This window comes from Convolutriloba macropyga, chromosome 2, assembly GCF_964194025.1.
Source record: "Convolutriloba macropyga chromosome 2, txConMacr16.3, whole genome shotgun sequence".
NCBI lineage: Eukaryota > Metazoa > Xenacoelomorpha > Acoela > Convolutidae > Convolutriloba > Convolutriloba macropyga.
In genome coordinates, this window is record NC_134469.1 from 4220988 (window position 1) to 4234323 (window position 13336).

The 13336-nt window shown below is 37.1% G+C and overlaps 1 protein-coding gene across 5 annotated transcripts in view; it reads right to left on the reverse strand.

The window, feature by feature from the left end:
- Nucleotides 1-1442: 1442 nt before the first annotated feature.
- Nucleotides 1443-13336, reverse strand: part of LOC142355809 (putative phospholipid-transporting ATPase IIB) — a 55780-nt gene continuing 43886 nt past the window's right edge. For all 5 annotated transcript variants that reach the window (XM_075407869.1, XM_075407873.1, XM_075407865.1 and 2 more), the window contains 4 exons: nt 11348-11556; nt 6824-6990; nt 6083-6277; nt 1443-2432 (listed from right to left, as the gene is read on the reverse strand). In XM_075407869.1, coding sequence (XP_075263984.1) covers nt 2290-2432; nt 6083-6277; nt 6824-6990; nt 11348-11556 — 714 coding nt within the window. In that variant the 3' untranslated portion in view covers nt 1443-2289. The remainder of the gene's footprint in view (nt 2433-6082; nt 6278-6823; nt 6991-11347; nt 11557-13336) is intronic.

Consider the following 13336-nt stretch of genomic DNA (forward strand, 5'->3'; position numbering starts at 1 on the left):
TGTTTGCTTGTACAAGGATATTTCTGTTTATCTCCATCTGGTACAGGGTTTTACCGGTCAGATTTACCAGTTAACCTTCTGGTGAAAATCCATCTTTTGGCTACTGTGTGAGCTACTTATTTTTTTTAACTTTTAGTGAAGTTTAGTGTTTCCTGAGTAAGCTCCAACCGGAGAAAAGAACTGATCATAATCTTCAGAAAAGAACTGATCCTAATCTTCCTAAAATCCTAGAGAAGGTTCCTTAACACCTAGGGCTGAAAGAATCAAACATACCCGGTAGATTGCCGGAAAATAGCCGCCGTTGATGCCAATAAGCATGATTGGGATTGAACGAATAGAATATATTGAAAAAAAAAAGATTTTTGTACAAAAATATTTTTTAAGTCCGATTTATTTTGATGGCATTTCGTAGTTGAGCATACTTCTGTTTCTTAGAGAGAGGCTACAGGGGCTACTATCAATACCAATAAGCATTAGAGATGGTAAATAAGACCTATAGGAACGATGTTCAAATAGCGGGCATCTAAAATTGGGCTTTATGGGTTTATCCCGTTTCTATTTCTGACTTCAATTTTTTATACCGACTCTGTTCATTTTGAATTGCTTTGCTTAGCAACTGATGTTCAAATTCAATTTTAGCAGAATGACAGAAGAGAGAAACTAGCCTAGAGAAGTCAAAAAGATTTCACGCAAAATGTCGAAAAAGCAGCAAAATGGTAAAGCGAAAAAAAGTTTGACGAAGTAAAAAAAAAATACGAGCGCTATAATAGCCGGCTGAGAAGATGAGGGCGGCTATTAAAAAATGACAAAATTTTTTAAAAAGCTTGGAAAAATTGTGAAAATTAGTATAAAATTGCGTGTTTTTGGCGAACGTAGCCACGGGGGGGGGGGGGGGTGCACCGGGAGCTGATGGGGGAGGGTGCGCAACTGTTGTGTTGGGGGGCAACATCGCGGGGGGGGGGGGTGTGGGGGCAATATTGGGGGGGGGGGGGTCAACAGTGGGGGTGTCTTTCACCTCTAAGAAACGTCCTTCACACCATAAATATAAGTCTCCAAAACAGTTTCTGTGAATCGCTTACTCGGAGACCAGTGAGCTGAAAGGCTCTAAGAGCACTTAATGCCCGCTGGGCGCTACCTGTTTATCCCGTTTTTGAGGATGAAAAGTCAAAAGCGTCAGACGAAAAATCGTTCAAGCGGAAAATTGCATAAAGACCGACAGGACTAATATAATTGCTACAAACTCGTTTGAGAGCAATTAAACATCAAGAAATTAGCAGAGAGGAAAAGTTAGAGCAACACGACCGGTATAACTGCAACCATTAATCGAATTCTGTTAAAGTAAGTTACAACTTATGCAAACATGACATTCTTCTTCTTCGAAAAATTTCATCACTGATGACTTCAGAAATTGTACTGAGTAGATATTACCACCAATTAAAAAACAAAATTTGTAAATATGAATTAACATCAAAGAAAGGTAGCACAATAAAAGCACATTTGGCAATGCCTTCTTTAATCCAATTCCATAAAATTTACACTTTAGATTCAAAACTCAATTTACATTTATAACTATCTGCTCGCTTGAAATATTTCTATAACTCTGGTCTTAGTTTTGAGCAACAAGGCAATGACCTCAACTATGATACCTCATTGACGGGTTTCAATATTTCTTTCGAAATCAATTTCGTCTTTTTCTGAAGTAAGAAAATCATGCCTTCAGTTTTATCCGTTCATCCTTCTCTCAAAACTATACTAAGTGTATATTACGCGACTGCTTTTGGAAGTTTGAGGTTATCAATGGTTTGAAACGAGGCCGAATGCCGAGTTAAACCGCTACTAACGAGCGGGGAACGCAGTACTCTAATATGCATAACTTACAAGCGGACGCAATTTTAGTGTCCGATTGCATTTCAAAACCGTTGTCGGACAGCGTTAATTCATAGAGTTTTTTGGGCTTTTGGACAGTATTTTTTTCGTTTTGTTTCTTTAATGGACACAAAAATCACGAACGACTGTAAATTACTAACTTTCCACCTACATAGAGGTAAAATTGTCACTCTCAAAATTTACAACTGCCAACGCCTCAGAAATCAATCATGAGATGTTACTTACGCTTGGCGGGGGGGGGGGGGGAGGAGGAAACAGTTGCGTTTGATTTCGCCCTTAATGAAACAAACTATTTACAACAGCAACAGAATAATAAATTGCAAATTCATTGTATAATAACTCTGATGATCTTCGAGATGCATATTTGATCCCTAATTAAAGCGGGCAATAAGTTGTTTAGTTTCAGGTCAGTTTAGAGTATGTGGGTGGGTTGAATTTCCTTCTGAGCATCTTCATAATGTAGATAGGCATACAGCTGATCAAAGTAATCACGGCTGTCTTCCACACAAAGTCCCATGACGTCACAAACTCACGATTGAACGTAGCTGCAAAGAGCAAGAGATAAGACACAGATTATTTAGTATTGCCACCGTACTGATTCATTTTTTAGGCAAAAAAACCGACTCATCAACACACATCTTTGGGCGATATCGAACAATCAGGCGTCAAAGTGCAGCAAACAAAGAAGAAATAAAAACCTCGAAGTGATGAGGCAACGTTTAAATCATTGACGATAGAGCAAAAGATTTATCCCTTAAGTTTAAAATTTTTGCAGATAAACTACAGCAAAAATCTAATTTTTTTGCAGCCCTCGTGACGCAGCTTTACTCCATTCAACATGCCTGAATTCAGGCGCACATGAGGTTGGAGAAAAAAACAGAATTTTTTCTAAGTGTCAAAGTATTACAATTTGGTGTGCAGTGTCAGTTAGATTCTACTTAAGATTGTACTTAATTTATATCTAAGTCAGCTTCCAAAGTGAAGGTTATAAAGCTTTATACTAATCTCAGCTAACAATCGCTGTAATGAAATTAGATAACCTAATGCACTATGACTAAATGGCCAGGCCTCATCGTTTGACTTTATTGTCATTGACTACACAAAAAACTAGACCTGCAATGGACTATCACTGGATTGTAAAACCATTCAGAAAATAATGAAAAAAATAGTAAAAATCAAAGTTACATTGCCGCGTGCGAACAAAAAAACCACTAGCGAGAAACCGAAAAGAGAAATGAAGAAACACTTTAACGCCACAAAGAAACTCGCCTTTTCGCTGATTTTATTGCTTCGGCGTGACCAAAATCGTCATTTCAAACAAAAAAGTGTGAACGAATCCTAACGAACGACAATGCCCCAAAACAATTCAAATTATCTGAACTAAAAAAAACGGAGAGCACCTAAATAATAGCAGTTGAGAGGCTGGCGGCGGCTATAAAAATATACTTTTACGAAAAAAGATATTTGGCGTTTCTTCTTTCTATTTCCTTTCGCCAGCCGCCATTAGGCAGTTGTCCTTTATTCGCCTCGAAAAAGTTTGGTCACCTGAATTTCTAGCGATGTAAATTAATTATGCCAAAAAAACTAACACACACTAATCCGCTAAACTCACCGGCAGTGAGCGCAACAGATGGTATCACAAAAAAACACAGCCTGCCTGCAGACTGGCAGAATAGCTGCCAAACAGACTTACGTGCTGTAGAAATCAAATATAAACAGACGCCGAAATGATGGAAGAAGTTGTCGACGCCGCTTTAGAAAAACTGTAATGTAAAACTTAATGTAAAAGCAAAACAACTCAGCAAAAAAATTAATTTGGCTAGCTGAAAATCACTTAACAGAAGCCTTTTATTAGGGACCTTTATTTCGCGAGTTGTTTCCGGATACCTAAAATTCATTCAAATAAAATTTCAAACTCACGGCAACTAAGTTCTAAAGTGCAGAAGTTATTTTGTTGAGTTAAAATGTTAAGTGACATATGGCCAAAATCCATTCCCGCAAACGACCTATAAAATTTTGTTAGAGAGAGATAGAGAGAGAGATGAAAACCACGTCATGAGCACACATGTTAGTGAGAGAAAGAAGTCAGTCAGAACATTTTTCAGCTTGGCTGTGTGAACTAAGCTTACGGCTTCACAGTTATAAAAATGCAGCGAAGAACGCAATGGATAAGAGAACCAAACAACTTTACTGACCTTTCCGGCTGGAAAATGTCAAACGAAACAGGGGCCAGCGGAACAAAAATAAAACCAACAGTACCGCAATATAGCTTTGCTCAGCTTCCAGCTTCGAAGGTACATATTATTCTGAAACTTTGACTCTGGAAATGTTTTTCGTAGCAGCCTATTTTATATAGGTTTCCTATCTTGACAGTCAGTATTTAGATTAAATTTGATTAGACTTAATATGAAACCACAATAGTGTAAAAATACATTTAGGGAGCTCGAGAAGTCGGTAATTATGATTAAAAACCCAGTCAAGCTGTGCACCTTCAAGGCAACTGTGTACTAAATAACGTCAAAATAATAACATGACTAACGTCGAACAAAATGCTCCCGAACGACAGGTGGGACAGTTTAATTCAGAGGGAGCTGTGGCAAAGAAACATTTTTCTTTATGGGTGCAAAATAAACACGACTAGGGAGCCATTCAAACCTCCGACCTCCTGCATCCTAGACTTAAGCACTTATGACTCGGCTATCCGGCCCTTAAAATAATCTCCTAGCCTGTAATCGCTTTTATTTTGTAACGCATACTTATCGTCTCAATAAGAGAAAATTAGATCAAGCAAAAAAAAACAAGCAGTCAAGCGTAAAAAAGTCACTCAGAAGTGAAATGCAAAAATATTCTCGAAAAAACGGTCAGTCAAAAGTTTTGCATAAAAATCACAAACACTTCAAAAATGCTCCAAACTTTTTTCGACAGCTATTAAAAAGCAGTAAAACAGTTGTGAGAAAATAAAAAGACTTGCTCTTTTTGAGGTCTGAGGCGTAAAAAAAAGTAAAACAAACCAAATATTGTGTGACAAAATGCTCTTGATCGACAAGCGAGGCGTTTAATTTGGTCTTAGCAAGGTTTTACATAAGAAGACTAGCCTCAGATTAAAGCGGAAGGGGCAAAATAGGGGGTAGAAGTGGTGTTCATAGCCGAACAATGTCGGGCGGATTGCACTCAAACGACTGGCGAGCGGTTGGCTTCGTCAGTAGGTAGCCATGGTTCAGGGAGACTAGCTTTAGCTTTATTGACGGGGCATGAAATGAGCACGGCTGGCGGCTGTGAGATTAAGTCAAAGGGGGGGAGGTGGCCAATCTCAAAGAACCGCCCTTTAAAACCATAAATTTGTCTCCAAAACAATTCCGGTGAATCGCATCCCCGTCAGAAGAAAGACGCCTCGAGAAATCGATGCCCTGCGAGTTTGACCTGTCATCCCGTTTTTGAGGACAAAATGTTAAAAGCGTGAGACGAAAAATCAATCGGGAAAAAAATGCTTCAATAAGACCGCATGGTTAATATAAATGCTACAAAAATCGCTTGAGAATAATTAATCAAAAATGATCGTCCACTAAAAAATCACCGATCTAAATTCCACACACTTTGACTTAACGTAACTACTTAGCAAACACAATAGGAAAACATACCCGGCAGATTGCCGGAAAATAGCCGCCGTTGATTCCAATAAGCATGACTGGGATTGAAATAACAGAAGATATTGAAAAAAAAAGATTTTCGTACAAAAACATTTTTTTAAGTCCGATTTATTTTGATGGCATTTCGTAGTTGAACATACTTCTGTTTCTTAGAGAGAGGGCTACTATCAATAACAATCAGCATTAGAGAGAGGTAACTAATGCTTATAGGACCGACGTTCAAATAGCGGGCATCTAAAATTGGGCTTTATGGGTTTATCCCGTTTCTATTTCTGACTTCAATTATTTATACTGACTGTTCATTTTGAATTGCTTTGCTGAGCAACTGATGTTCAAAATCACTTTTAGCAGAATGAGAGAAGAGAGAAACTAGCCTAGAGAAGTCAAAAAGATTTCACGCAAAATGTTGAAAAGGCGGCAAAATGAGGTAAAGCGAAACATTTTTTTATTCGACGAAGTAAAAAAAAAAAAATAGGAGCGCTATAATAGCCGGCTTAGAAGATGAGGGCGGCTATTAATAATTTAACCAGTGGCAGGATAGGACTGACCTTTGAGTACGAACATGGACGCAGCATATACGCCGATGCTGAAGAGGATGGAAAGAGCCATGACTATCATCCATGTCTGGATAGTTAGGGCTATCATGATCAACTCAGTCCCAATGAGAGCAGTGAAGGAGATAGCCACTATATGGAGGAATTGCTCTTCAAACAGGATAATAGCTCCGAACATCAACACAGACGCTGAAACGAATGCAGTCACTCTTTAGATAAAAACAGTCCAAATTCGGAAGTTTCCTTTTCCTGAGAGCAGCAACTTTTTTTGAACCTGTGTTGAAAATAATGCTCGTTTCTGCTCTAAAAATAGCTTTAAAGATTGGTCTAGCAATTACATTCGACACATACCATAAAATTTTCGCAAAAATTAGGTTGTACAAAGTGATATTTCGAAATTTCAGGTCGCAATCTCAAATATGCCAACTCGGTGCAAAGAATAATCAATCCAGTAGAAATTGCTACATTTCGAATTTCTTTCGACTTTAATTTTAAGATATACTCCTTTTATTAAATTCTGTGGTCATGAAATACTTAAGCCCCATACCAGTAAATCAAATAAATGAAAAAATGGGTGTTAATTATCGATAGCATATAGTTGAGAAATGGATAGGGACATTAATTTGTCCCAGAATGCGAGAAAAATGGTAACAAGGAATTTGGTCTAAGGAATTTAAGAACAGTGCGAACGAATCTGCAAAATATAGCCAAATACAATTAGTTTTGTACACGTACCCTGATATATGGAGACAAGAACCCAGATGAGGAAGGTCTTTACAGTGAGATATCTGCCCTTTAGGAGTTCCTTGTACAGTTCAGGATACATCATGGCTATCTCTGGGGTGACGTCCTTGTCAAACACAAGGGAGAACACTGGGAACATTGTGTAGATGGTCGCGTACCTGTACAAAAGCAACAGTTCTTAGTGATAATAACTGAATGATAATACATTACAGGCCTTTGCTAAATTTACTTGGATTAGTAAGCCAAGTTCACAACTTTACTAAATAGGACAGAGCGTTTCAGAACGGATCTCCCTTACGCCTATCTTAATGATTATTTCCACCATCTAAGGACCCAGCTTTGTAGGTGAAATGAGATTTCAAAATTGGATTTTCTTGAGAACACTTCGAAGATAAATCCCAGAACTAGCGTCAAGTTTTTTTGAGAAAAATCAGGAAACAGTTTCCTCTAATAACATTTAACTATGATCCGCAATAAAAATAGCGCGAGGAAAATTCGAGCGCTGCCATATTTCGAGATCAAATAAAGCAAATTCAGAGCCGTCTGCATAGTTAGTTATTAAAGCATGCAAATCTGAGCCCAATGAACTCAAAAGCCGGGCTCAAAATTAAATAACATAGCCGACAGATTGGCGGAATAGCTGCGAATGAATAGACTTGCGTGCTGTATAATAGAGACAGAAACAAATACAGATCTAAATTGAAAAATAAATCGACGCCGCTCAAAAAGCTAGGTAAAAAAACCTTTAGCGATAAATTTAAAAAAGCTTGTTAAAATTCATTCCGCAAAAGCCTTTTATCAGGGACCTTTACTGCACATATGAGTTCTTTTGACCTTAATTTAATTCAAAATAAACTTATCCTTTGAAGTGCAAAAGTCATTCTATTGAATGAGGTAAGTCACGTATGATCAAAATATGATCACGCAAATGAACTTAAAACCTTTGCTAGAGCGAGAATGAGAAATGACATCGCGCGCTCAAATGCCGTTAGTGAGCGGAAGAAGTCAATCATAAAATTTGACCTTTTCAGCTTTGCTGAGTGAACAAATGTAAAACGAAAAAGAGCGTCAGACGAAGAACCAAAAAAACATAGCAGGAAAAGTCCTGACGTACAATTCAAAGAATTTTCATTGACTAAACAAAAAAACTAGACCGGACTATGAGTGAATTGGAAAAACCATATTTAAAAAACATTAGATAAAAAAACAAAAAAAAAATAGAAAATGAATGTTAAAATGCCGCATGTGAACAAAAAAACACTAGCCAGAAATGGCAATTTGGTTCAAACAAAAAATTAGGCCCAGAATGAACTATGAATGGATTGGGAAAAATCCAAAAAATCGAAAAACAGTAAAAATCAAAGTCAAATTGCCGCATGTGAACAAAAGACCACTAGCGAGAACGCGAATTTTTGTTCAAACATCGTTTTCTCACTATAATATAAAATTAGAGAAAAAAATTTCTCATCAAAAAACCACTCGCTTTTTCAATGCACTGCCTGTTTCGGCGTGACCAAAATCACTACTCCAATTTGCCTTCAAAAATCATGAAAATGTGTGAACAGATCTTTAAAAAAAAGACAGCGCCCCAATACAATTCAAATTCTTTGAATTGTAAAAAAACTAATAATGGCTCGTTTTGAGCTAGTACCAGAGTCAAAAGGCATAAAAACAATTCTAATCGATTTTATAAAAAGCCAAAAAAGACGTCAGAATAAAATTTGGTCACAACGGCCAGTTAGCGATTACCTTGTTCATCGTCAATTTGCCTATAATAATAGGTCTGGACAGTGTTTTAATTGAACTCGCGCCCCAATACAATTCAAATTCTTTGAATTGTAAAAATCAACAGTCCCGCAAAATAGCTCCGCTCAGCTTACAGCTTTGCAGCTATAAAAAGCATAGACCACAAATTGCGAAAAATACTGCCAAATAGACTTGCGGGCCACAGAACACAGATAGAAACAGATACTAAAACTAGTTGAAAAAGTTGTCGACGCCGCTTAAAAAATGGTGAAAAAATTTTCAGCGGTAACTTATTAATTGTTTAAATTCAGTTCACAGTAACCTTTTCATTAGGGACCTTCATTACATATATCAGTTTCTTTGACCTTAAACTAATTCAACTTTCAGAAAGCAGAAGTCACTTTCTTGAGTTGAGTAAGTCACGAATGATCTAATCATGTTAACGTCCTAAACGCGTTTGTTGGATGGAATGAAAATCAAGTCACGAGCGCAAAAGCCGTGAGCGAGAGAAAGAAGTCATTCAGAAAATGTGACTTTCAGTTTTTATGTAAGAGCAAACCTAAACGAAAAAGCGTCAGACGACGAAACAAACGCAAAAAACCGCTGAAATTTTAAAAAAAAAACAAAAATAAATTGAAAAACACAACTAATTCTATTGATTAGATTCAGTTGTGCCTCATTAGAAACTAATCTAGAGATTTCAAAAATTTCACTCAAATGGATGGTCAGCAAATTACGTAAAGCAAAACAATCATATTTCAATCAAACAGTAATTTTAAATATGTCTGAAGATTTTTTGTCTCAAAAAGGCATGTTTAATGAAGTTTGCATACTGCGTAAGAGGATATTTCTGCAAAAAGACTAAATAAAATCTTTCAATCAACGAATAGCCAATTTTGCGTAATTAGAGCAAAAATGAAGGAAAGTAGAACCTGCACGTTTTTCGCAGAAAAAAGGTTTCAATAGAGCGATATATAAACAAGATTAGGTTACTGACTTAACAATAAGAAAATTTAGGTCAAACCAAGGGAGATTTAGACTCTGGGAGTTTAAGTCTGACTTTAAGTTCTAGACGTTCAAGCTACAAAAATGTGAAAAAGCTATGAACGGAAAATTTACAGAGCCGGCATTACAAAGCAGCCGCGATAAACGCTTGTGGCCTTCCATGAATTGAAACAACTAAAAAAATAAAATAGACAGATCGACCACCAGTCCTTTAATAGACCACTAGGCTTTTTGAATTAGATTCGGGCTGTCAATTTCATGACACATCAAGAAATAGGGCATATAGGTTTTGCACTACTTAGATGCACACTATTGATCTTTAACTAGTAAAAGTTCCAACATACCCGGCAGATTGCCGGAAAATAGCCGCCGTTGATTCCAATAAGCATGATTGGGATTGAAATAACAGAAGATATTGAAAAAAAAAAGATTTTTGTACAAAAACATTTTTTAAGTCCGATTTATTTTGATGGCATTTCGTAGTTGAACATACTTCTGTTTCTTAGAGAGAGGCTACAGGGGCTACAATCAAAAACAATAAGCATTAGAGATGGTAAATAAGACTTATAGGAACGACGTTCAAATAGCGGGCATCTAAAATTGGGCTTTATGGGTTTATCCCGTTTCTATTTCTGACATCCATTTTTGTACTAACTCTGTTCATTTTGAATTGCTTTGCTGAGCAACTGATGTTCAAAATCACTTTTAGCAGAATGAGAGAAGAGAGAAACTAGCCTAGAGAAGTCAAAAAGATTTCACGAAAAGGCGGCAAAATGAGGTAAAGCGAAACATTTTTTTATTCGACGAAGTAAAAAAAAAATAGGAGCGCTATAATAGCCGGCTGAGAAGATGAGGGCGGCTATTAATAAGTGAGTTCAGAAGTCATTATTGGTGGGGTAAGACAAACAATTAACTTAAAGGCAAATGACCTCAAGCACACAAGTTTTAACTGCAAAGCAGTAAAGTCACTGGAGTCATTGAAAAAGTCAATTCCAAGAGTCAGGTCGTAAGAACCATCGATGGAGACGACGAATTAAAAAAAACGATGTCCCCAGTAATAGCCGCTATCGCTTCGCGGCTATTAACAATAATAACCGACTGCAGTCAGACGACAGCAACTAAAGCGACGAGCAGGCTTGAGACTAACTATTAGGGCAGAATAACGAGGATGCAAATTTTAGATAAATTTTTCCTTACACTATGAATTTTGCCTTCCCAGCAATATCCGTGCAAGGTATCTTAAAGTAAAGTAACTAACTAGTTAAGCTCTAGGAGAAATCCATCGTGACTTAATGCCTTTAACGCCAGGCGGCTTTATAGATATATCCCATCACTTTTGAAAAGTCAAATTACGCAAGCGAGCACGGGCATACTCTTAAACAACAGTCAAGCAAAAATGTTGCATTGAGACATACAGGAACGACTACAATAATTGATCCATACTTCGTTCCCGAGTAATTAACCACAATGAGCTCGATAACAGCCTCGCTATTACCTCGTAGAGCTTTTAAACAGTTACCAGCAACAGAAGACATACTTTGCGCAGTAAACTCAGTGATACGGTACAGAGCGCTTTCAAGAAATGGAAAATTCAGTTTTGGTCTCTCTCTGCGCATATTTCGGATAGGGTAGGATAGGATCTACACATCAAGATAGGAGCGCTGTTAACTATTACGTTAAAGTGCGACTTAAATTTAATATAATAGAAGATTAGCTTTTCGAATTCCGCCGCTAGAAATACATGAAATTTGTGGATTGACAGACCCAGTGACGAGATATCCGTCGTAGAGAGAGACGGCTGCAAAGTAGAAGCAGGCTGAGAATATGGCCTGCATGACTGATATGATGAGACCCCTGTGCATCACAAACTGGGACAGAGCAGCAGACCTCTTGTAGCTGTTCCTCCCGTGCACTAGGAACAACCTCTGCACGTACTTGAACTGGTTGATCGAGAAATCAGCAGCCAATGAGGCCTGTTAACACAATAGACTGCTCATAATGAATTGACAAATCAAAAATGGCCGGCAAAATAGCCGCTGTTGACGCGCTTTATGCACATCGGGATTGAAACAGAAAAAGAAAAAAGAAGAGATAGATATTCACATAATTTTTTTCTGTTTTTTAGTATCAAAACGTGTTATAATTTGGCGTTCAGTTTCAAATAGATTCTAAAAAATACTTAAGAAAAAACTATCTTAACAATAAAAATAAAATTTCACTGAAAAGTAATTTAAACAAAACAAAATTTTCAATTTATACAAGTGCAAACATACCCGGCAGATTGCCGAAAAATAGCCGCCGTTGATTCCAATAAGCATGATTGGGATTGAAAGAAAATAAGATATCGAAAAGATCTTTGTACGAAAACATTTTTCACGTCCGATTTATTTTGATGGCATTTCGTAGTTGAACATAACGTACTTCTGTTTCTTAGAGAGAGGCTACAGGGGCTACTATCAAAACCAATAAGCATTAGAGATGGTAACTAAGACTTATAGGAACGACGTTCAAATAGCGGGCATCTAAAATTGGGCTTTATGGGTTTATCCCGTTTCTACTTCTGATTTCAATTTTTTATACTGACTCTGTTGATTTTGAATTGCTTTGCTGAGCAACCGATGTTCAAAATCACTCTTAGCAGAATGAGAGAAGAGAGAAACTAGCCTAGAGAAGTCAAAAAGTTATCACGCAAAATGTTGAAAAAGCGGCAAAATGAGGTAAAGCGAAACATTTCTTTATTCGACGAAGTAAAAAAAAAATAGGAGCGCTATAATAGCCGGCTGAGAAGATGAGGGCGGCTATTAAATACAAAAAGGAAAACAAAATTTCGAGAAATCGAGACAACTTCATTGCTCATACAAATTCGGACAAGCCAAATTAAGCACAAAAACGTCTCTAATTTTGAAATAAAGCGGAAAACTGAAGAAAAGTTTAAAAAACAAAAAGGCTTGAAAAAATTTTTACACCATTTCTCGCTGTTTTTAAAAAAAAAGGCACGAAGAAAAGAACCATTCTCTTTTCTTTGCTCTTCGAATTGTTCGCAAACAACTATTTCAAATTTATGTTTCACTCCCTGAACGTTCGGTTTCCTTGCTCGCTCACTTATTAAAAACATAGCCGGCAGATTGCCGGAAAACAGCCGCGATAGACGCTTGTGGCCTACCATGAATTAAAACAACTAAAGAAATAAGATTGACAGATCGACCACCAGCTCTTTAATAGACCACCAGGGTTAGATTCGGACTGTCATTTTTATGAGACATTTGCTCTGCAAGGAAAAAGCCCTAATGGAACTTCTTTGCAAAATTAATATTCGACATTATACCTCAAGACTCTATTACTCAGGAATTAGGGCTCATAAGTTTGGCACTACTTAGATGCACACAATTGATCTTTAAATAGTAAATGTTCATTAAATTTAAAGTTCCATAAGTGAGTTCAGAAGTCATTTTTTTGGCTGAGGTAGGTCACGCAATTGACCTAAAAGCACAAATGACGTCAAGAGCACAAATTTTAACTGCAAAGCAGTAGAAGTCATTAAAAAAGTCAAATCCAAGAAGTCAGGGTAAGACGAAACAAAAATCTTTTAGACGATAGAAAAATTAGGAGCGCAATAATAGCCGCCTGGAATTGCTGACGCGGCTATTAAAAACAGAAAACCATGAAATCTCTTCGAGTCTTAATTAAAAAGGAGACCGCCTAAATAATAGCCGTTGAGAAGCTGGCGGCGGCTAATAGTAAATCGAAAAAATT